The sequence below is a fragment of the Xiphias gladius genome, chromosome 14, assembly GCF_016859285.1.
Source record: "Xiphias gladius isolate SHS-SW01 ecotype Sanya breed wild chromosome 14, ASM1685928v1, whole genome shotgun sequence".
Taxonomy (NCBI): Eukaryota; Metazoa; Chordata; class Actinopteri; order Istiophoriformes; family Xiphiidae; genus Xiphias; species Xiphias gladius.
Genome location: NC_053413.1, coordinates 20044918 through 20069393, shown reverse-complemented (window position 1 = coordinate 20069393; position 24476 = coordinate 20044918). Strand labels below are relative to the sequence as shown.

The following is a 24476-nucleotide window of genomic DNA, read 5'->3' as shown; positions in this document are numbered from 1 at the left end:
CTTTTAGAAAGTCTTATTCCTGCACAGTATATAATTTGCACATTCCAATGACATATCTTGGCGTGAAAACCAGATTAGCTTTCAAAGTGTATTGTTTTACATCTTCGCATGAAGGCAGCTTAGGTGAGGTCAAGCAGGTCTCATGCATCACTGAGACCACATGTAACTCCGACATAAGTAAAGCTGTAGGAGGTTGTAAATCGCTTTTGAAGGGTAGGTTCACAATTGATTAACATACTATAAATTATAAATTGAAAGTGTTTTTGGCCGCTGTAATAATTCTTCCTCTCCCTACTGGTTTTGAGAAGATTTCTTTCTTGCGTGACTCGAGTGATATGGAACAGAATCCACAGTGCTCGTCCTTGGCTTCAGAAGTCTGAATGAGTCAAATCCTGAGTATCTCCCAAAGTTACAGTCATCTTATTGCAAAATTTCCTCCTTGGGTTTCCTAGGACAGTGTTTACTCATTCAGCTGCAGAGGAGAAACGGCAACACAAACACAGAGTTCTGGACTGAAAAACTTTAACTTTGGAAGACACCCACTTTATTTGATTAATTCAGACTGCTGAAACCTCACAATAGCTTTGGCTGAACTTAAAATGCATCCATCATATCCAAGTATTTAAATAGAGGTTTTAGAGACTTTCTTTTTGGTTTCTGGTCAAAATGTTCTGGGGTGTGCTGGGGGGATTTGTGATTCATTGCACAGTGCAGTCCAAGTAAAGTCAGCATCATTTCCACATCCCCGCACAGCTTCATCTCTGCTATTTTATCATTGTTGGTTTAATTTAGCATTTATCCAAAATCCTTCCGCTTTTCATTCCTGCGGATCAATCACCTCTGCTGCCAGTATTCACACCAGTTTCAGATGTTTCACATCACCTGTTGCACTCTGATATACAACATCTCAGTCTGTCCGGATCACAAAATACAACCTGTGCTTAGTGTGTACTTGTTAAAGTAATTTAGATTTCTCCGAATGGGTTCATGTCAGGGGAGCGAGGACGATAACGCTTCATATTTAAACCCAGTCATTTCACAGAAAAACCAAGGTGAACCACCAAACCAAAGTCTGTGAAAGCGTGGAGACGAAAGTTGACAAAACATTCTCAGCACAAGGTGTCCGCTCAGTAGCTGTTGTGGAGCTTTTGGCTGTATCACACTATCATCCCCAGCAGATGGATTCACCCTGTCGTTATGGAATTACAGATGTCTATAGATATCGGCACATTTTACTGAGAACTTAAAGGACTTATTGTCCATGTTTGTTTGAAGGTTGAGATTAAAAGTTGACAAAACATTCTCAGCACAAGGTCCACTCTTTTTACTCATGCCTTCCTAAGGACTATAACCAAGTACATTAATACTTAAGTACAATTTTTAGGTGCTCGTACTTGGAGTATTTCCGTTTCGCGCTAATTAAGACTTGTTTTTCACCAGATTTCAGAGGGAAACATTGTACTGTTTATACCACTACATTCACCTGATAGATATAGTTACCAGTTACGTGAAAGACTAAGATTTTACAAAATTTTAACAAAGATAATTTCAGAAAACAAAACACATTGTTAAAGATTAAGCCAATCATTTCCAACCTTCTTGGGTTGTGACAGAAAAAAGCAGTATCTAGCCAGGGCCCTTTGTCACGTTTCAGATGTCTGAGTTTTTTAGCAGTTCCACCAAAGTCTGATTTCTTCTCTGAGCTTCTCACGTTGATTCATAAAACTGTTGGAGGCTCAAAGAGGTAACATGGTCCAATTTTTCACAAAACAAAAACAAACAAAGCAAAATTGGGTCAAAAGTCCAAAATATGAAGCCAAATGTGTGTATCAGGACTTTGTTTTTTGTTCTTTCCCATTAATCTCCCATTAATCTCCCATTAATCTCCCATTAATTGTCTTACACCCCCCCAATCTCAGATTTATCAGATTTAGTGACTCTAAAACTAAAATACCAAACTGTATATAAAAGTTGAAACTAAGCTCCAATTCGTTTCCGCCCTCCGGGATAAGGTGTCACTGTTTCTTACAGGAAAAGCCCATTTAAACATCTTTCCGGTGGGTTTCATATCAATGCCAAACGACTGCCGCATGGCAGCAGAGCACGCGGGGTCACGCCGGCAGAAACGTGCCAATGCTGCCCCCTGTCTGCGTTGCTGTGAAGGCGGCGTCGGAGGGCCAGACGGTCTCGCTGGTTGAACTTGCGGAATGTGTTGCACTGAACCTACTGATTCCCACAATGCTCAGGGAGGGAAGGAGGGCTCGTCCGAAGGAGGCTGGGATTTCCTTTTTAAACACCCCCCCCCTTCCCTCCCCTCAGCTCCATTTTCATCTGTTTGTGCACTTGTTCGTCCCCGAGGGCAGCCTCACTGCCCCCCCTTCAGTGGAAGCTGTTGTGAGACTTTGCCTGGAAATAAACACCAAGTTGTCTCCTGCTGCCGGTGAGCCCTGCTGCTTCTTTTCAACACCCGGTAAGATAAAGCTGCTGCTGGGTTGTTGACTTTTGCCACCGCCACTGGGTCTCGTTATTGGAGAGTAAAACATACGTCGCGACCATGAAAACATCTGTTAATGAAACGGCAACCTCCTGCTTTCTATTGAGTCGACGTGACCTGGAAAAATGACACGAGTTCTTCCTTTCTTCTCTCTCTCCGCGAAAACCGAAGCAATTAAAGCCAGCGTCCCGTAATTTTTGACGTTACTGTCGTTGTGGTCAGTATTAGCTCAAGCGGCGTTAGCGTCCTTCCAACGAATCTCCATAGGCAAAGCCAGCAATTTAGTAAACGTTGGGGATACACGCAGGTAGCTAATAATTATTCACTTGCACCTGTCTCTGTTGTTTTAGTCTGCCACTCGTTTCAGTGGGAATGAATCCAGTTCACCTTACTCTCACCTAGCACCTTGGCATTCTTCGCATTTCCATTAAAAAAAAAAAAAAAAAAACACTAATGGCAACTTCGTCGAATCTGGAAAACCGAAATAAAGCGTTATGTTGTATGCGGAGGGATATGAAACTTTGACGGTTGAAACTGAAGTAACATAAAACGTAAGATTTCACCAAACAATAGAGCTGACAGATGACAAAACGGAGAATGGTATGCAAGCCTTAGCTTCAAATTTTTCTGAAGAAAATTTACTTGTGATCACTGCTCAGAATTTGCGGTTAAACAGATTTGGAATAACGAAATAACAAAGAGGCTGAAGTCATGGATGGTTTATACCACATGAGGTGACTTTTATTATTTCTTGTTTCAAAGGCAAAAGAGCTCATTTCAAAGACACACAACAATCACAAAGTTATGCTATATGATCCCAAAGAGAGGCAAAACAACCACGAAGAGATGCAAAGCAACTACAAAGAGACACAGAGATGCAAAGCGACCACGAAGTGTGTGGGGGGGGGGTCCTATATGGGGGCTTTTACCTGTCAATGCCCAGGGACCCATTTTTCTCATAATCCGCCAAAGATTGAAGCTGAAGTGACAGTCGGAAAAAAAAAACATTGACTGAAAGGAGTTGCAGTGGCAGTTAAAAGGCAAGTGTTGAAATGAATGAAGTTAGGCACTGAATTAAGTTGAAGTGTTTACTTTAATGTAAGCCGTGAGTGAAGATGATATATCAGTTTAAGTTCGAGCACTGAAAAAGGGGTAGAAAATCGTTACAGTGTAAATGTCAGATGAAGTGTAACCACTGAAAGAAGTTGTGTAAATTGTGTATGAACAGTGGAAGACGTGGGACTTAAAGGAGCTGAAGGAGTTGGCGGCGTGGGACCCCAGATGGCTTTAAGGCATAAATTGTAGTATAAGCATTAAAAGGAGTTGAGATGTCAAGTTGAGACTGTAATGACTAAAAGCAGATTAACTTTCATTTCAGATTGAGTACGTAGTAAGGTTAGTGTTTACCTGTTCATGCTGACAGAAACACCTTGGCATCTGTTAATGGCACACTAAAGATAAAAACACAGCCGGTATCTGAAAGTTAATAAGTAAACGGTGTGGCAGGGCTGGTGCCCGTGACTTCAAAATAAAAAGTGCAAGAAATACCTGTTGCAGTAAGCAGGGACCGATTTTCAGTCATTTGGATTTTCTGTTATTCATATATTATACATCTGTGATGATTTCAAACACATACAGCCTGCAGGGTTTATCGGGAACCAGAGAAATACACAGATCGCTTGTTCCTTTGTGTTTGCTTTTATGGCTTCCACAAACTAATCGTCATAGTTTCACGGTTGTTAACCATCAATGGCTTGGTTGGGAGAAGACCATCAGGCCCTTTCGCTTTGTCTTGTCATCACAGACATTAGCAACTTTCACTTTTTTTTTTTTTTTTTAAAGTAGTTTTCTTGTTAAAATGATAGGTTCCAGTGTCTTGTGAAGCTACTTTCCATAAACACAACATTTAGCAGTTTTTTCCCCTATCTCTCAGTCCTCTGCACGATACTGGGCAGACTCGCTGGTCTTGTTTGGTCTCTTCTGTCTCTTCAGGGAATGACCAGTATTTCATGATGCTCTGTTTCCTTTCCACCCAGTGTGAATCATTTCAGGTGTGGCTGCCACTTACAACAAGGGGCTGATCTGTAGAACCATTCTATGGCTAATAACATACCATGAGGCTTAGAAACAAGTCTTTAAAGAAATATGATACTAAGGCCGGGGAAGAAGTGTTTAAGGAAGTAGGACGGTAAAGTTTTTTGTTATTGTTGTGTGCTGGCGAAGTTTGTAGACCTTAAATGTAACATATGGTACTCAGAAAAAAATATAAATAAATACATTAATTAATAAATAAAGAAAGTACTTTTTATATGATCGGTTAAGTCCAAAGCATAAAGTTTCTGCTATTTCTATTCACGAAAAGAATAATGACAAATAAGATGTGATTTCTTTGGCACATTATTGTAATACAAACTAGGACACTGTGATTTTCCTGTAATTTTGTTTTAGTTATTTGTACAAATAACTAATTATTCATTAAGTCTGTAAAATGGCAGAAAGTTGCCAAACTTCTGAAGCTAAAATTTGCAACCACTGGCAGGACCAAGTTTTTACTGTTTCTGTGATATTTCACATATACTGGATGGATTGGCGCCAAATTTGGTACGGACCTTCATGGCTCTAGGAGGATGAATTTCAGTGACCTTGGTGACTTTTCTTCTGGTTCCGCCATCTATGGGATGTCTATATCAAAATCTATTCGATGGATTGCCATAGAATTTGGTAAAGACATTCATGTCCCCTTCAGCATCAATTGTTACAGCCCAAAAATAATGTACCCAAAATAAAAAGTGAAAATAGGAAGTGAACTGATGGGCAGCTTTGCTGCTTTGACCTTCTTCTTGAGTGCAGAAATTCTGCAAAGCACAAGAAAACACTGTTATGGGACACTCATGAAAATGACATTTGTAGTGTCAGTGCTCAGATTTTGATTTTGATTTGGTATTTAGTCACTGTTTTCAAAGAGCAATTCAAAATTCTCGGGTGCACCACGTTATTTATCATTGTTCTTAAAAATGTATGTTGATTTTTCAGATTAATTTTTCAGGATACAAACAAAACAGTGTACATGATGTAGTGTGTTGCAGACACAGATGTTGAGGTTTCTGCTCCTGTTCTGCAGCTAGTGTAATTGTGTGTCAAACAGGTGCGCCAGAGGCTACCAGGGGAGCTCCTGTGTGACACTGTGTCGCAACTTCTTTGGTCAAACTGTTGTGTGTGTTTTAGGCGTGTCTGACTTTGAACAGCTGTTGCTTTTTGTTGCTCTGTTGCTCAGTCTTATTGAACTTTTTAGGACCCATTAGCATGTGCACACCTACAGACGCTCATAGACCCAGTCAGCAAGGTCACTGTGGACCTCTGAGCTAAAACTGGCAGACATTCTTCTCTCTGTCAGAGTTGCCACCAAATTAATTCAGAGGGTGACCCAAGAGCATCCAGTGCCAGTGGTTTTCTGCAATTTGCTCTTTCGTTTTTATCCTCTGTTCAAAGGGGATTTTTCCCTTTTGTGTTTTTCCAGTGTCACGAGGGAACTGCAGAAGACATATCACAGGGGGGAAAAAGGCCAGGGTCTCTACGAACAAGGTGAGTCATTCTCAGTCACAGATGAGGAGATTATTGGCTTTTAAAGTCATGTAAGAACAGCTAAATGAGGACCATTTTGACTTAAAAAGATAGGTCATAGGATTTTTATGGTGTTTGTTATCATTTTCACAACCCACCCTGTAGAGATGTGTATCTCACTGAAGAGGAAAATGTTGAGTAGATTTGACATACATCTTATGTAACACTTTAAAGTGAAAAGAGGCAATGTAGATCCATGTAGGTGCGAAGAGCTACTTTACCTGTGTCACTGTAATAAATGATGTCATTTGTAGTTGCTGTTACCATAGTGCTGCTCTTTTGTTCTCCAGCACAGTTTTTTAAATGTCTTTACTTGAGAGCTTGTCTGACTTGAACTGTGCTGTTGCGTTCTGCCAAACCAGTTCCCACAGGGCTATATTAGTTTTGTAGCATCCTGTTGTTTGGTTTCAGCTCCATGAAATATACTGTCTCCTTATACTGCTTTTTCTTTTGTAGGTAGCCTGTCTGTTTGAGGGTCTGTGAGTCAGCAAAGTGGGGCTCTTGGTAACAAATAATAAAGGTATGTTTGTTTGCATTTCCTGTTAAATAATAAACTCTAAATCCTGAAATCCTCATTACTTTTAATGTGGCGCTGGGTGATAATCTGTGTATTGACCTTCAGTGGTGATGTTAAATGTTGTCAAAATTAATGATTCAACGAAAATTGTAATTAAACTTTAACAAAGTTATTGTAGTTTGTTTTACACACTAAAGTAGCTTTGTTTGATGTAATGCGTAACAGTGGAACACAGCTCATTTTTTACATACATCTGCCATTTTGTATGTTATTGTTTTTAATTATTTTGTCCTTTATGATGTAAACTTGACACACTTGTATTGTATTTTAAAAATGTTAAGATTAAACAGGATATCTTTGCTGCACATTGTCATGTTGTCAGGACATTTTGGACAAATGTCAGTCTTTAGAACATCTTCTAAAAAATCATTTTAAAAATCCCTCTTTTCATCCTTGTAGAGTGAAAAGACCAAGGAAAACACCCATTTGTAACAGTTAATTTAAACTTCATTCCTCAGCACTTGTTGTTTCTTATTTTCAATCATCTAACATTCAGTCTCTCACAAAGTATTTATGTTACTGCCTCTGTTACTCAGACTATTTCTCCGTCTGTGCTTCTCTGTTTGTTGTTCTTTCTCTCATTCAGCACCGGGGAAAGTGTTTCTCCCCCGGCCTCCAATGGCCTCCCTGCCAGCCTCCTTAGTCCAGGCATGACTGTCACCCCCAAAAAATCCAGCCTTCAGCCTTCTTCCTCTTCTTAAGACACGAGTCTCAGGTTGGTGAACATGTATTTTAAGAAGTTATTTCCATCATGTTCCTTCGTGTGCAGACAACAATCAGAGTACAACTGCGAGTGTCTTAACTTAGTTTTTCCTCATACATGAAAATTCAAACCTAGTCACATGTTTTTCCAGCTTCATTCTGGGCCTGATAGAGATGTGTGGTATAAAATCTGATTCTTAGTCTCGTGATGTCTTTTGTTGTTTTTGCAGACATTTTTCCTTGTGCCATCATGGTTGTGTTATACCTGGCATCAGAGAGTTATGATCCATTATCAAAGTCTGATATCAAATTCTGGTAGCTCCCATCTTGAATTAAGCAGGAGCACCGAAGGCCTACAGCATTAGTCTGTGTTTTTGTGTGTCTGTGTGTGTGCGCGCATGTTTTCGCACTGACATCACATTTTAATTTACCTGTTGAGCCTTATTTCATCACATACCAACTAAATCTGGTCCAGCGCAGATGGATGACGTGGAAGGCCTGCGGTTGAAGCTCTCCTCTGAGGACTCTGTGTCACTGGCTTCCTCCTTGGCTGAGCCAATCAACATAGAAGGTCAGCTGGTCACTGTCAGCGGGGATGAGGGGCTGCTGAAAGCCCCTTGTACCTTTTTGTCACAACAGCAAGATTTAACTTAATTGTGAAAAACAGCTTATGGAAACCTTAATGAAGTTTTAAGTAAAGTTAATACAAGTGATCAACAATATCTAAGATTGATTTCTTCACAGTCAAGACTTTTTGATCCTATGCACCTGCCAAAAAAGCTTTTTGTAGCTGGGACATTGTACAAGAAAATATTTTCATTCAGTAGCCCAAACTACTTGAAAAAAGCAACTTTTAAAAACATGTCCTTCTGATGACAGTGATTTCAAATTAATTCAGAATGAGAAAGTTCTAATTAATTCAATTTGATAAATTATAAAATAACAATTATTGGCATGGAGAATATTAAAGATGAATAAAATTCTGCAACACAAGGATAGAAATAATCGGTTCTGTTTATTTCATCATATTGTTGTCACTAATAGACTGTAATGTGTAATGCTGCACTAGCATTATTGTACTAACGTGTTTGCAGTATTTAAAAAAATCCACTTTTAAAAGCAGCTACAATAGATTTTCTTTGAATAGATTTTCAATTTGTTGACTTAAACCTTACTCTCTTTATGTAAGTAACACATGACTCAAATCTGGCGCCATGTAAAGAAAATATTTGCCACAAAAGTAACCCTGCTATATTTAAAAATGATTAAAAAATAGCCTGTACATGACCAGTAATGAATCACTGAGATACACACTCATATGACCACAAAGCACAAGCCTTGCTTGGGTGATACAAGTAGTGTGATTGTCTGTGTGTCATCCAGATTCCCATTATGCTCGGCTCCAAGGTGAGCTTGAGTCTGACGCCGAGAACTTGGAGGCGGAGTCCTGGAGTACGGCCGTGGACCAGAAGTACCTGAAGGCCCTGAACAAAGAGGCTGCTAAAAGACAGGACGTCATCTATGGTAGGCCGAACCAGCTAAGTCTCATCTTAAATATATAACTGGAGTGAGTCTTATTATTTCTGGATAGTATATAGAAATGCAACCACGCCAAAATCCAAAAGTGGAATTGGATTTTCAGTAATCATGTATCATCTTAGAGAGTGTGCGTATATATGGACAGAACTTTCTCGTGACAGTCGCCCAGTGAAGAAGATGAATCTTTGATCACTGATTGCAGAGTACCCAGTAATTGCACTATTGAAGCAGATATGACGGTGCCTGTAATTATAATGATGATGGGTGTTTTCTATAACTCAGAGGGCCTTTTGATGGTAAACACTTCTGCTATGATAATAAGTATAATGGCAACAGCAATTTTGTTCTGTCTAATAGGACAAGTTCACCTGAGAAAATATTTTCCAGCTTTGACGTGGCTTGGTGGACTACTTTCATTTACTTGCATGACTTTGTCTACCTTCACATATGGGAATCGTTTGACTGCAGTTCTTTTTGTGTTGCCAGTAAAGCAGCTTCATAGGTCCAATTTAGAGCTAATTGCTATGCAAAAAGGCAGCCCGCTCGAAGTAGCGAGAAGTTACAGATGTTATTGTCACTGTACCCCAGACAAATATTCCTACAAGTGTCAGGCACTCAACCTGGACCTCTTTATCAATTTCCTAGAGTTGATCCAGACGGAGATGCATCATGTACGCACCTTAAAAATCGTTCTCTATGTCTACATGCACGAGTTGAGGCAGTCTCAGCTGATAGACGAAGCCAGGCTGGAGCGGCTCTTCCCTGGAGTGGAAGCCCTCCTCACCCTCCACCAGCACTTCCTCAACTGCCTCAAAGCACGCCAAAACCAAAGTCAGGCGGAAGGCGGCCCACACAACTATCAGATCACACAACTGGGGGATATCCTCATAACTCAGGTAGGTTAGTCGTTTTAAATCAATGCCAGGCTAGATTTTAATATATAACATTGCATTCAATCAATCTACTTGATCTTCTTAAATCAGTGGGTTGCAATGGAGGGGGGGCATACAAGGCTCTAATTAAAAGGGATAGTTTGTTTTTGGGGGAATTTACAGAGGACATGTTTGAGGAAATAGTTGTTTTTTTTTTCAAATGGAAGATGTCACTGTTTACTCACCCTCAGGTCAAAATGCCAGTAAAGTTTGTATGTCAACATAGCACACAGCAGGTTAGAGGCACTTTTCCGTGTAATTCCTCTCCAGAACACCCGAAGGCAATTGGAAGTTATTCTTCATAATTTCAGAAAAGATCAAAAGGATCATGAATTTATTATAAACAACATTATCCAAACATACTTAAGTCAAATGATTGTGTTATTTCCAAATATATTATAATTCTTGCATTACATTTATTGCACGTTTTAACTAAAACTTTTGCTTTCAAATGCATCTAGGCTTGTATTTAAATGTATATTTGCAACTCCCCCTAAATGTTATGTTTACATTCCTACTCAGAGGTCTACAACAAAGAGTCTGAGCGTAGCTAACTTATATTGCTACCATTGTCCGCATGTGCTCTGCACCTATTGTTACAACCCAACATGCAGCACAGACAGAAATACAGTATAAAAAAAGGTTTGAGAATTGGTTCAACAATTCTCTAAGATCTTGGCGTTATTTAGGAATAAATACTTGCATTTATAGTATACCCTTGTTTCTCCTGTTTAGTGACACCTCACTCCTTATATAGTATTTATCCACCTATCTCTACCCTTGTCACTCTCTTTGCATGTGCTGACTGTGTGCTATGTACAGGTGTCCATAGGAATGGTTGGAATGTCTGAAACACTCTGTAAGGGACTACAGTTTGGTGTGTTTGATCCAAAAGCCCTGGAATGATGCTGTGTCACTGGCATCACATTCCTAGATAAGCATTTTTAACTCTGTAGTCAACCCCCTGAATGCAAGGAGCCAGAGGAGCTGCCTGTTGTGAATTATGGCCTTTGTGTTAAGCACGGCAAGCGAGAAGAGCATTCGGTTTTATGTTTCTGGAATCCGTTAGTGTCAGCTGACTTCCAATTTTATCACCCCTCTGAATCGAAAGTTCTTGGCTGCCATGCCATTACTGATACTTCTGTCTGTACAACATGTCAGGTGTGTGCTTTGGGCATCAATTGATGAGCGTCAAATGACGTGATGCTCCGTGACGTGGCAGTTGTGTGCATTTTGTGGGGGTATCCTGCGTTCAAATGTGGTCCTGGATCTTTGTGATCCTCTCCTCTTTCTTCCATTGTTCCCCTTCCCAAAATAATTACTTTTGATATTTTCAGTAATGAGAAGTATCGTCAATGTAACATTGTTGCTATTAAACTGTATCCTTTCTAGATATATAAATTTCATGGTTTTTTTTGTTTGTTTTGTTTTGTGTTAGTTTTCAGATGAACTGGGAGAAGCAATGATGGAGTGTTACAGCATTTTCTGCAGGCATCACAACGAAGCCATCAGCTTCTACAAAGAACAGCTGCAGAACAACAAGAAGCTGCAGAATCTTATTAAGGTAAGCAATCTACACTCACTGGTCAGTTTATGTACATGGATGAAATACTCTTCAAGACACAGTGAGGCCTCTTGTTTTGTTTTAGTACAGCGTAAATGCACTGAAGTTGGCTAAAGAGTGCACATCGTGAGCATTAGTGCCATTATATAAGATGCAGGGCTTTTCACAAACAGTGATTATACAAACAATGATAAATCTGCCAACTAAACTAGTCTGTGATGCTTAACCCAAAAGTGCAAACTGTTGAAAGGAAAATGGCACCAATAATGCCAGATAAGTGATGCGTTACAAATGGGCACATAAATGATGCAACAGCAGAGCAGTCCAGTCAGTGTCGTAACAGCAGGTACAGTTGTAACTGCTACATTAAACAGGCAAATAAACTAATAGATTTGATCAAATTTGTAAAAAACAAGACTTTTCTTTTTTTTTTTTTTTTTTTTAAACAGAAATTAGGTCAGCTGCCTCTAGTGCGAAGGTTGGGAATCCCTGAATGTTTTCTGTTGGTGACTCAACGCATCACAAAATATCCAGTCCTGGTGGAGCGACTCATACAGAACACTGAAGGTAAAATCTCATCACTCATCAACTACCTGCCTCCACAGGCTGTTACAGTCTTTGCTCAGCCCTCCGGCGTTTGTAACTCATTAGTAAACATTTGCAAAACTAAAATCACTGCAATCCAATTAGCTACTTTCTTTGGTAACACAAATTCTGGCTGGAATTTCTGCGTTTGAGATGTTTTCATGTCTATAAAAAAATACTGGTTTAATGATATATTCCATACTCCTTACAGCTGACACAGGCGAGTACAAGTCTCTGGTACAAGGTTTGGTGCAGATCAAAGACACCATCTCAAAGGTGAACACTCACGTCAGTCAATATGAGAAAGCTGCCCGTCTGAGAGAGATTGGCCTGCGTCTGGAGCCAAAATCCCAGGGCCGACTGAAGGACGGCCAGCTGTTTCGCAGAGAGGATCTGATCCAGGGAAACAGGACGCTTCTGCACGAAGGCACCGTCACCTGGAAGTCCTCTGGTAGACAGAAAGGTTTGTGGCGAGTTTATTGACATTGTGGCTTTGTCAATGACCATTGCTCCCTGTGTTTCCTATCTGCCTCTTCACTTTTGACTGTCCAATAAAGGTGAAACTGCAATGAAAAAAATCTTTAAAAAATGATAATAACAACTGTCTGCGTGATCAACTTGTGCTGCTCTAGCCATTCTGTTAAGGTGACTGCATTCAGTTCGCACTTGAGTTATGTCACAATGGTGAACTTGAGAATGACGTTAAAAATTGCCAACACATTTACAGAGTGAAGAGCATGTCTTATGGATGTCTGTTCACCTTCAAATGTGACATTTGAGATGCTGCTCATCCAATTTTGACAAAACTTTGATTAATTAAACTTTGAGAAATTATGTTAAAATTAAACTTGTTTTCCAAAGCAAAAATTATATGTTAAAGCTTGAAACTTTGAAAGAAACTCAATATGAAATCTCCCATATATGTTTTTGTGGGTTGAGATCTGCATTCATAATAGTTCCTTTCTCGAGCAGGTTTTTACATTGATTTGTCACCTGTCTCTACAACACACAACTTGTACACAATATCCTTTTTAAATTGCAGTAATGGTTCTAATGGGGTCACCAAAGGTCAAAATGTAAAGTGAAATGAGTGTGTTTGTGTGCCCTGGTGTGATTTTGATGAAACTTGGAGAGATGATACATCAAGTGACAGACATCTCAATGGATTACTGCAGTATAATAAGGACGACGTGTACTTTCCTTTGCAGTTTGTTTTTGTTTTGGGGTTTTTTTGTGTGTTTTTTTTTTTTTTAATAGGAGGTTTAACTTCACACAAACTGCTTTTGTGAAAGTTGAAAGATTCAGAGAACCAGTATAGCGGCATATTTTTATGTCATTACATAAGGGTCAAAGATGAGCAGTTGCACAAAATGCAAGGCAGAAATAGTCAAATATTAAGCACTTGTGTTGTTTTGATACTCAGCAGCATTAATCTCCCCTGCAGAAATCCATGCTGTGCTGCTGTCAGACGTGCTCCTCCTCTTACAAGAGAAAGATCAGAAGTTTGTATTTGCTGCTATGGTGAGCTCTGCCAAAACATTACTTTGTAAACAGATTCTTTCAGTCAAACACAGCCTACTGCATTATTTATACATATAAGTTTAATCCCCCCCCCCGATCCACTTTTAATAATTTGTATTAGCACCCTGACATACTGTGACGCTCCAAAGATAGATATGTTCATTGTTAATATTTATTATCTTGCATGATCCAGGAAAGATCGTGATGATTGCCTGAATAATAACCCCTGCTTTATCATCGTGGCTCATGCAGGACAACAAACCACCGGTGATCTCCCTTCAAAGGGTGATCGTTAGGGAAGTGGCCCATGAAGACAAAGCCATGTACCTTATCTGTGCCTGCATCTCCAGCATGCCGGAGATGTACGAGATCCACACAGGCTCCAGAGAGGAGCGCATCACATGGACGGCCCTCATACGAGAAGCTGTGGAACAGTAAGCTGAGTACTCATAGGAGGAGGAGAACAGAATGAGTTTCATTGGGAAACAAAATTCATTACTCACTGTTTTGTCATTATCACATCTCTATGAATGTTTGATAGAATAATAGCAATAGTCTTTGTTAATACCACTGACATCTGATGATAGAAGAATTAAATAAGTGCAACACATCCCCTTCAAATAGTAACTCGCTCAGATTCTTCCAGCCTTATCAGTCGTGGTCGTGTGGTCATTAAAAGCAAAAAGTTTACCCCTCCCTAAGGTGCTCAAAAAAAAATGTCATGGCAATTTGCCCATTACATTTAAACTTTCTTGGGCAAGGTTTATAAAAATCTGGCCGTTAGTTTTTGAGATACCTTTTCACTGACCAAAGTGAGAGTAAAAGATAAATCTTAGCCTGACAGTGGCACTATATGAAAACTCAGGGAATCATGAGAAAGAATACAATGTGAAGTTCATGAATATGCATACCACATTTCATGGCATTGTTATCCGTAGTGTATTTATTGAGATGTCCTGCTAGGGACCTGAGCATTGAACACAATAAAGAGAACATTGTTTTAATGGACACTGATTATAGAAAAAAAAATAACTGGTCATATTTTTAATGTGTATCTTTTAAGATATATTCAATAGACAATACTGAGTCAGATGTCTGTGTTCCAGCTATCCACAAGAGGAGCTGCACCGCAAGCTCATTGCTAAACTGCAGCAATGTCAAGGTAAAACAGTCGAGATTATCGACCCCCTGACATGGTGCAAGACTGCAGATGTCCTTTTTTCTATTATTCTGAATGGTTCTTTATTTTTCTGTAGGCACAGGTACTTGTTTTAAGGTATCCAGATGAGTTTCATTGAAGAAATGTGGGATTGGGTTGGCCACAAACGAGATAATATTTTTGTGGTTGGATTTTCATAAAGGAAACAGATTTTCAAGCTCCCAAAAAATTGCAAAGACAAAGACCCCGTAGGTTTTTTTGTCCTGTATCTGGGGTTGGATGTGCACACTACCCACCCTCCTTGCTTTGATAAATGCCTCTTTTCAGTGGAAAAAATCTGAAACCTACCGGAAGGAGACCAATGTGGGATTTTGGTATTTTGAAATATAACAAACAATATTGCCAATCATATTCTCCCCTTTATAATGTGTAGATTTATACTCAGACAACTTGAACGTTTGTATTTGAAGCTTATTAAAGTATCTGAGGTACATACTGTAGACTTTTAGAGCCTGGCTGTGTTGGAGCCGCAACGCACCAATTTATCCTTCCAGTTTCACAAGTAGGGACAGATAATGACAGCGCTAACAAGTCTCAAGTGTTAAACTTTTTTTTTTCTCTGCCTTTCCACTGCAGTTATTAAGACAAACGTTACTTATTTCATGCTGTTGCCCTTTAGATGTTCTAAAGGAGTGGGATGACCAGATAAAACAAAGTCTGACAGAGAAGCAGCGGATCTATGCTGCTCTCTACGAGAGTGCAACGGAGCAGGAAACACCCCACAAAGGGCTGCTGCTCCGGGGAGACGCTACTGACCTCCAGCAGGGGGAGACGCTGCTCAAAGGAGCCATCGATGAGGGTAAGTTTCTACTCTGTTTTTAAAGGTTAGACTCAGTTTTGTGAATTCGTTTTGTTTCCAATGGCTGGAATAATGAGGCAGTTTTCAGGATCAGTTACTTTTGCATTTAGTAGCTGTGAAAAAACCCATGTTTTGAATTCTGAAAGTATGCACTGAAGTAAAAGTGAAAGGTGCTTCAGTTTTTATTTCTCTCACAGCGAAGTAATGACTCCGAGCACTGATAATGTCCTTTTAAGGAGGATATTAAGATCTTTTTTTTCTTCTTCTTTTGTCTGCAGTGGAAAACCTGCAGAACCTGCTCTTCTCAAGGATGAGAGACCCAATATTTCTAATGGATGAGAGTAAGATGCAGGGGGCTGCTCAGGCGGAGAGGTCACTTCTACAATAACGATATACTTCCGTGCTTAAAACACTTTGTTTCACCCAATCATGGATTAATTTCCTTGGTTTTCCAAACAATAGCTCAACCTAACTGTTCAATACTCAATAACTCTGAAAAACAAGCCATCTTGCCTCGTGTACCTGCACCACCGTACCATGTGACAATGCTGAGATCGATACATGATTCTGTAAAACATCATCAGGAAACTCATATTGTGATGGTGGTTACCAACTTGGATGTGTATGATTTACTCTCCTCAGATGGGGATGTAGTTGAGAGGTCGGGTTGCAGTGAGGGAGGACCAGTGCACATCAATCAAACTACTAGCAATCCTCAGCTCCAGGAAATAGACAACTCTGGAGGCCTGGAACAGTCTGTGAGTGAGACAAGTGTAAAGGATCTAAACCTTACCTCCATATATATATTTTAAAAAATATGAAGTATTTACATTGTTTGTCCTGTTTTGCTTCAAGGCTGATGACGCACTCCCAGCACCAAACTGTTATTCAGCCTCCAGTCATTTCCCTGAGACAGAGGTAACGTTTCTAATACTTATTTTGTCAATAATTTTCTCCTTTTTCCATCTGTATTCATTCATGCAGAAGTATCAATATCTGCCACTGCCACTTATTTTTCTCTGAAGGTGTGTGACAGGGTGATAATGCTCGCACAGAGGCTCTACAGCTTACAGGTAATCCACTGTAAACTGCTCTGAAATCTATCTGTGTCTTCATTTTTTGCTTTTGGTTATCTTTATGGAGCTAAATGTGTAATTTTTATGAAAGAACATCATTATTTTTCTACTACAAAATAAGAAAATCTTGTGTTTGCTTATGGTTTGTTCATATTCAAATTTCAGGCAGTCATCGTCCAGCAGGACAGCCAGATTGAGCTGCAGTGCGCTTTTCAGTCAAACAGTCAGCAGCCTGCCTGTCATTACAGCAATGTGCTGCTTGAGCAGGAAAAGAAGCGCAACTTGGAGAAGCAGAAGGAGGAACTCGCCAACTTGAACAAACTGCAGGCTCAGCATCGAGAGGAGCAGCAGCGCTGGGAGAAGGAGCGGGAGCGGCAGAGGATACAGATCGAGATTCTGGAGGCTCAGCTGCAACAGAGGGAGGAGGACTGCAGGAAGCGGGAAGAGAGGCTCAGTCTGGACAATGACGAGCTGGAGAGGCAGTGGGAAAACTACCAGCAGGACCTAGAGAGGCTGAGGGAGTCCACAAAATCAGTTGAAAAGGAGCGGGAGCGTCTGTCTCAGGAGAAGGAGCGTTTGGATCAGTTGCAGGAGAAGTTAAAGTTAAAGTACATCCCAAACCCAGGACACTCCAACTATGATGATCCCGCACAAGTGAGGAATGGGATAGGAATCTGAGTCACTGAATATTTGTCAATATTATAGAAATTATAATGCATTTTCTATGCCTGCTAAAATTGAAAACACACTGACAATTTTCAACATTTTATTTCCATCACAAGGGAACAGCAAGTCAGCAAAGTGTGTATATATAGTAATAATGGTTTAACATCTTCTGAAACAAGATAGACAGAACTAACTTGAGTCCTGATATAAGGATGACACTTTTGATTAGCAACTTGACAGTGGCGTCTTCTTGGAGTGCATTTTAAATTTGGATTAAAGAATTTTAGAATGACATTAAACACATAATTAGAATGAGCACTAGAATCAGGAGTCGAAAGTGAGATCGGTTTCTTTAACTCCCTGAAATAACAGAGCTTGAGTTATGTATTCCCTCTTTCTCCCTGGTTCCAGACTCTCTCCAGTTACATGTCATTCAGGGGAAGCACGGTGAATGCAGGCGGGGCTCTGGCCTTAACTCCTAAACCCAAAATCTTGATCACCACCTCCAATGCCACGGAAATTCCTCCAAAGGTTCCACCACGTAAGGAGAGCATCAGCCCCCAACCATCCAAACCCGAGCTGCCCCTCCACCTGATCAGCACCACCAACCGGGTGCACAAACCTCCTGTCGTGCAGCAGCAGATCCCCACCAAGCTGGCTACGCTGTCAAAGGGAAAGGAGAGAGGCTTCAAGACGAAGGGGTCCCACCAGAGAACACACAGTGCAGGTCAGGACACAGGCCTGTTAACATGATCTCTTTATGTTTCAGCACAAAGGTTAAGTTCAGAATTTTGTGAAGAATATTCCTTTTTGTTTTTCTTTATTCCTAATTTACTTCAGAAATAAAAGCACGTGTATGTCATCCATCTGTTTGAACTATATATGGAATATACAGAAAGAAATTTCCTTATTTGTTGTTCCCAAACATTCACCGGAGGCTGAACTTTTAGGAAACCTTGTTTTCAGCAGTGGGTCAGTTGTTTGCACCACAGCTAGTAAATAGCAGTCAAATCAGTCCTCAGATTTCAATTCCTTTGGATTTTGGTTAGTGTGTACCTTACATAGTCACATGCATGTTTAAAACTGCTTCAAAAATGAAATTATCATAAAATAAATAGGAACACCAATATTGCCTTTCTGTATCCAGCCTCTATAGACATGAACCAGGTGCTGCCCATCCGAGTGACGGGAAAAGAGGGAGGCAGTCTGAGAGCCAAGAGGAACGCCAGTCCTCAAAGAATCTACCAGTCAGGTACAGACAATCAAAGGGAAATGGCCACTCACTCACTCACTCAGTCATAAAGACATCAACCAAACAAATAATCACATTTCTTCCCATATGACACATCCACATTCGATATGAATTGATAGTCTATCCAAAAGTGTAAGATTGTGTAAATGAACTGTCCATGTGTACTTTTGTTTGCAAACTCTCTTGCCGCATATCCGTCAGAACGGGTGCAGACACCAAAAGAAACAAAACATATAAGCAATGCAGGTTGTGTGAGGTCTATTTTTAGTGTTAAATAATTGAACTATGAACTTGGGTGTTATTGAATTTATTTCTAATAATCTGTTTATTGGAAGAATAATCGACTCTGTAGAGTTGACCATTTTCACAAAGGACTTGCACTTGTCTGATTGAGTGACTGAAAAAGCTTAATTAAAGCCTTGTTCATAGGTGTTTAGGGGAAAACAAGACTAGGTCTAAACCTTTCATATGGTCGGACATTTCTAACCTGCTGCTCTGCTCTGCTAAAATCCTGATTTTTATAACCGCAACATCATCTGACAATCACCATACACATAAGTTACAGTCAAAGGCTGTGCTCTGATTTTGGCTATATTTACTTGTAAAATGATCAATCGGAGAAAGTTAGAGGCTCCTTTCTACCTGTGGAGTGTAAGTCTGACGTCGCGCTCGCAGGTCATTAGTAGCGACTTAATACTGATTGGAGGTTGGTGTGACATAAGTATGTTCTATTTTGATTTAATTATGGTATTTTATCTAAATGGTGATACAAGTGTGAAAAAGAGAAGCTCCAATAACTCAAACAAAAAAAAAAAAAAGCAGTAGCTTTATCAACTTATCAACAGCTGTATCACGCATTGCCTGCAGGTGGCACAACGGTTAAATCTGCAGTAGCTACTACTTTCTGTGCCTGTAGGTGGCGACATCAACGTGCCTACATCTGCAGGCCCAAACTGCTGCTTCTATTCGTTTCCTTTCCTGTATGTGGTGCAGGTTGGCATTTGTACAAGTGGTTGCTGACTGAGCAGCTCCCCTTTGTGGAGAATCTGCAACTTGCCAAACATGAGTAAAGAAGTTTGCAGGTACAGGCGAGTTTTATGAAAACAGGAAAAGTCTTGTGCTCTGATGCATAAAAATCTCAGACAGCACAACACATAACGGTTGTGCCCTCTACTTCACAATGTATTTTTGCAGAGGCATGTTTCTCATGGATGTCACGTATTTTTGTCTTTGAAAGCGGAGACACAGCTTAAGGTTTCTGATATAATCTAAGATGTATGTGCATCTGTACACTTGATCTCCATAACTCACGCATGGATGAGAAGATCATTATCAGTTTAAATTCTCTTAATGCAGTACAGAGATGGGAGGGAAGAATTGTTTTATATTGTCAGATGTTGCTGTAATTTCACAGGCACCAACTGTAGCTGCATCTATTATTTTTTTAAACTTCCTTTTTTTTTCTTTTTCCATTCTTCCTTCAGATACCTTCAAACCACCAGGATCTGGCCATAGTGTGAAAACGTCTCAGTCCTTCATCACACACAAGAGGAGCAGCAGCGAGGCTCCTGCACCAGCACCACCTCCTTACCCCAAAGATTTTCTCAAAACGGGCAAAGAGAAGGTAATATTCCTTTAATCATAAACTACAGGCTGGAGTTTGGATGAGGCCCCGTCCAGCATAAAGACTTCAACACGTGGAAAAACCGATGGAGCTGTGAAAAGAACATTGCACATGACTTCATGACGTCCACGTGTGTCCAGTATGAAGAGGCCACTCACTATTATGGTACTTTATTGTGGAAAGCGAGCTGTTGAAATCATCTGAACTTGGAAAAAGCAAAGTGATGGACAAGATGTTTTATAGAAAAAAAATGCTTTGCCCATTTGTACATTTGGGAAAAGTAATATTTTAAGATTTTAAGATGTTGCTTAAACTCAACTAAAGACTTTTCCAGCATTTTTATTTTAAATGAAAACAGGTTGTCTGTAACCATTTAGAAGTAATTTCTTAACTTTAACGACTTCTTTTCAATTTAATGAAAGATTAATACGGTCTGAGGAAGCAATAGATTTACATCTGTTTAGATATGAAGTGCCAAGCACATCATTTTGTTTCAGAAGGAATCGGATCAACTTGAAATTTGTACTGTGAACCTGCTCCTCAGTATCTGTTCTAATCAGGTTGTAAATTAATAGGGATTGTGGAAGAAACTAGAGTCTGGCTGTAAACTCACTGTTTGTTGATAATATCAAAAGTCAAGAATGAGCAGTTCCAGTTTTTCTGCGGAGGCTGTTTGTGCACTTCCTGACTGGACACAGGGACAGTGCACAACACAGTATCAGCAGGATTGCTTCAGTTTACAACCAGACAGCTGCTGAAGCATTTCTGAGAATGAAACAGAAAGTTTTCCGAGTGACACTCTCTGTTAAATTATGTTGTGATATCATTTAACATTTTGTTGACGATTTTCTCTTAGAGACACATTGACCGCTGTCGCCTCCTGGTTCCATGTAAAATATCTTTATATCCCAACTAATGGGTCATGGAATAAAAAGATGGTTGACTTTGAAGCCTTCTGTTTTTTTGTGGATTGACTTCATGTGGCTGGAGAAAACCTAAAATTGTTTTAAAAGATAATTTCACTTTGAACTTCCTTTGTTTTATCGGTCAAACAGATCCAGGACTTTTAAAGGATAAATTCATAATTTTTCAAGTCTGGCTTAAAACCATAGTCAGGTGCCCATGTGATCATTCAAAGTGGTCTCATTCTGTGCCAAAATATATTCCACCAGTTTATCTGATGCTAATACGAGGCTTTGGCAGTCTTAGTGTGACAAATCATAGGCTCACCTATTGTGCCACACCATCCCACTGATCAACAGGTGGTGGTAAGACACCAAGATTTGCTGCAATGCACCAGCAAATGCAGGGAAGAAGAAGACTACGAGCTAGTAAACATGGAAGCAAAACAATGCCGGATTAAAAATTCTTTTAAAATATTTAAAATTGGCTTAACAAGTGCTGTGAGGAAGAACATGCATTCGACACATTTGTTACAGTAACAATGAATGTAACCAGAACTTTTGTTTACAAGAAAGTTTCACAGGGCCCCTTCTACTCAGCCCACTGAAGCCTCATATTTGCTTCGGATAAACCATGGAATGTATTTCTCCACCCACGGAGGATTGTGGATTTTGTCCCCCATCTCTTCCATTGGTTTTATGCAAGGAAGGGATTTTTATTTAATGATCAGAAGGGATGATTACAGCTGAAAACTGTGAAAATCGACATCCCTCCCTTCTCACTAGGCCTTAATTATCCTCCTGACTGCTCATCAGATGTAAATGAGGCATTAAGCCGACAGTTTCCGATATTAAAAGCTTCAGTTCTCAGAGTTAGTCGCAAAACATTATACATATTATCTATTTTATTTATTTTTTAAACCAACAAGATAACTTTTGCACACATAATATCAGATTGTGCTTGCTGGTTAATATCCCACAGGACACAACAGCTGTTATTGGCCATTTGATGTCCTGCTGATACTCAGGAAATTTCCCCCTCGTTGCTCCTACATTATCAGACACCTGCTAGGTGTATTTCTTTTATTGTTCACAGCTAGATCAATTCATTCGAATTATAAAAATTCTACTATCATCTTCTGTTAAACAGGTATCATAAGATGCCATTAGTCCTGATATAGCTACGATGCTGCTGTCAGAGAACATCTACAGTCAGTATCTTCGGTACAAGATACTTGTACTGACTTAGTCTCAAAGGCCTAAGTCAGGTCAGACTTTAGTCTTTAAGCGTCACTGGGCTGCAGGACAGCAAATCCAAGCAGGACACTGTAATAGTTAAAAAGGTATAACTTGACACCAGGAGGCGGTTTGATTATTACCAGGGCTACCGGTGACTAAAATATATGTAAGGCAAACATGACCCACACAATGCTTTGTGCAAACCGATCCAATCAACAGCATTTCAGTTGATCAAATAAGTGTTCAGAGTAAATGGAAACTCGCACAGTCCTCCACTTCCTGGGACTGAGCCGAAGCGACAAAGAGGCTCTTTGTCAGACTGCTGTTCATCTCTGCAGAACGTGAAGAGCAGTGGACCCTTTCACAGCTGGAGGGCCACGATGAAAAGACACATTCAGACTCAGAAACCACTGCAAAAGGATAAATTATGTTGGGCATCAGCATATCCAAGTTGTAGCGCAGACAGCATCCTGGGTAAAGCTGTTGAAATCTTTATGAGCCATTCAAACAAATCAAATCCCTCTTAAAACCTGCAAACGACACTTAATTGTGTTATCTTGTACACAAAAAAACAAACAAACAAACAAACACAGCAAATAGTCAAATACAATGTTTGTTTATTATGCTGTATGTATTCCTCAACAGCGGCATTAAAAACCACTTAGTGACAACAAACTAGACTGGTGAATTAATAATCTCATGTCCTGGAAAACACTGCTTTATTGAATCAGCGAGGGCACGTATCCAGACAACAAAATTGTTCTCATTTGACCTCTGACCAAATTATTTTTTACCTCTTAACCCTCAACTTTTAACCAAGTTGTGTGTGACAGGCACCATAAATGAATGGGAATCAGAAATATGTCAATACTTGTGTACAGAGTGAAGTGACTGTTGGGCTCTGGTGTTAAAGACGACACCATCAGGATGAATACTGGATATACTGATACCTTGTTTTCTTTTTCTCTAAACCCTTATGAATACACAGTGACATATACAGACATGAACAAACAACGTCTGTCAGCACATGAATTAAAAAATGTTGTGCAAATCTTTCAAATAAACTAATCTAGGGACGTTGGTTACACAACCCATCACTCGCTCCTCAGTTGACACATGAAACTGCAGCACATCATCATTTTGAGTACAGAACTCGGGTTTTTTCATAAAGCAACTTTTACACATGACACATGCTACTGTACCTCCCTACAAGGGCACTGTAGGGCCAAAACCAATTCTTAAGACAAAATGAATAACTACCTGGGGGCCAAAACTGCGGTGGCCAACGTTTTTAAACTGTCACACCACCAATAATGTCGGCACTATAGATTATACACTGGTTTTTATATAAAGGGCATAATCAAAATCATACCATTCAAAACAAAATATACCAAGAGTAAGACTAGAAAAACATCAACAAATGCTTCAGTTTAAAACAAAACAAAACAAAACAAACATCTAAAAGCTTTGGCTTTTAGATATTGGTGTGATAGCACCACATTTTAAAGGTTATGAAACCCGTAAGCCATCGCTGCTGTACTTTATATTCTGACACTGGTGTAGTTTATAATGTATTGGAGGGATAAAGATAGCTAAAATGGCTTCCTCTGTCGTGTGAGAGTTTGTGTGCTTTTGAACATGAGGGCCTTAGTATGCTTCAAATGTAGTGCTTGAAAACTTCTCTACCTGCATTTTTCAGCCCTCAGATCTGAGGGGACTGCATCCAAAATTTTTATAACTTCTCCGCAACAATCGGAGTCATGCCTCCTTCAGCCCTGCTGTGTGGTGTTCTTGACAAAACTACTTCCATCACTTGTCGTGTGCGCATCCAAGTACACCACAAATGCCTTCGAGGACAGATTGTCCAAAAGTGTGCGCTGTTAACCTCATTCGTACAGTTCCTCGCCTCTCGACCCTCTTTAAGACGGCAGGCTTTTCGCGCTGCTTAAAAGTGTAGATATAACAGCCGTAGACATTTTTGCCTTTAGACATGGTCAATCGACACATCTCATACAAACAAGGTCATTTCAAGCATAGTGAGCACTTTTAAGGCCTGGTCACAGCAAAAAAGTGGAGCTGTGAAATATCTGGTTCTAGAGCCTTCTGGCGGTGTCATGGTGACTACTGGCGCAGCTAGGTGGTAAGCTTCTGTAGCGAGCGAGCT

The 24476-nt window shown here is 39.9% G+C and overlaps 1 protein-coding gene across 5 annotated transcripts; it reads left to right on the top strand.

The window, feature by feature from the left end:
* The first annotated feature begins 2289 nt into the window (after positions 1-2289).
* arhgef18a (rho/rac guanine nucleotide exchange factor (GEF) 18a) lies at positions 2290-21121 on the top strand. 5 transcript variants are annotated; one of them, XM_040144310.1, is made up of 22 exons: positions 2290-2470; positions 6012-6076; positions 6572-6635; positions 7279-7407; positions 7875-7965; positions 8778-8918; positions 9579-9829; positions 11304-11429; positions 11879-11996; positions 12226-12477; positions 13459-13535; positions 13788-13969; positions 14642-14697; positions 15374-15553; positions 15832-15894; positions 16208-16311; positions 16409-16471; positions 16579-16626; positions 16795-17283; positions 17707-18022; positions 18443-18547; positions 20032-21121. In XM_040144310.1, exons 5-22 carry the CDS (start codon positions 7875-7877, stop codon positions 20184-20186), a joined length of 2817 nt encoding a protein of 938 aa, XP_040000244.1. In that variant the 5' UTR covers positions 2290-2470; positions 6012-6076; positions 6572-6635; positions 7279-7407; the 3' UTR covers positions 20187-21121. The 5 variants fall into 5 exon arrangements, with proteins under 5 accessions (XP_040000244.1, XP_040000242.1, XP_040000243.1 ...); XM_040144308.1 differs by having other exon boundaries at positions 2292-2470; positions 7870-7965; positions 16196-16311; XM_040144309.1 differs by having other exon boundaries at positions 2294-2440; positions 16196-16311.
* Positions 21122-24476: the final 3355 nt, after the last annotated feature.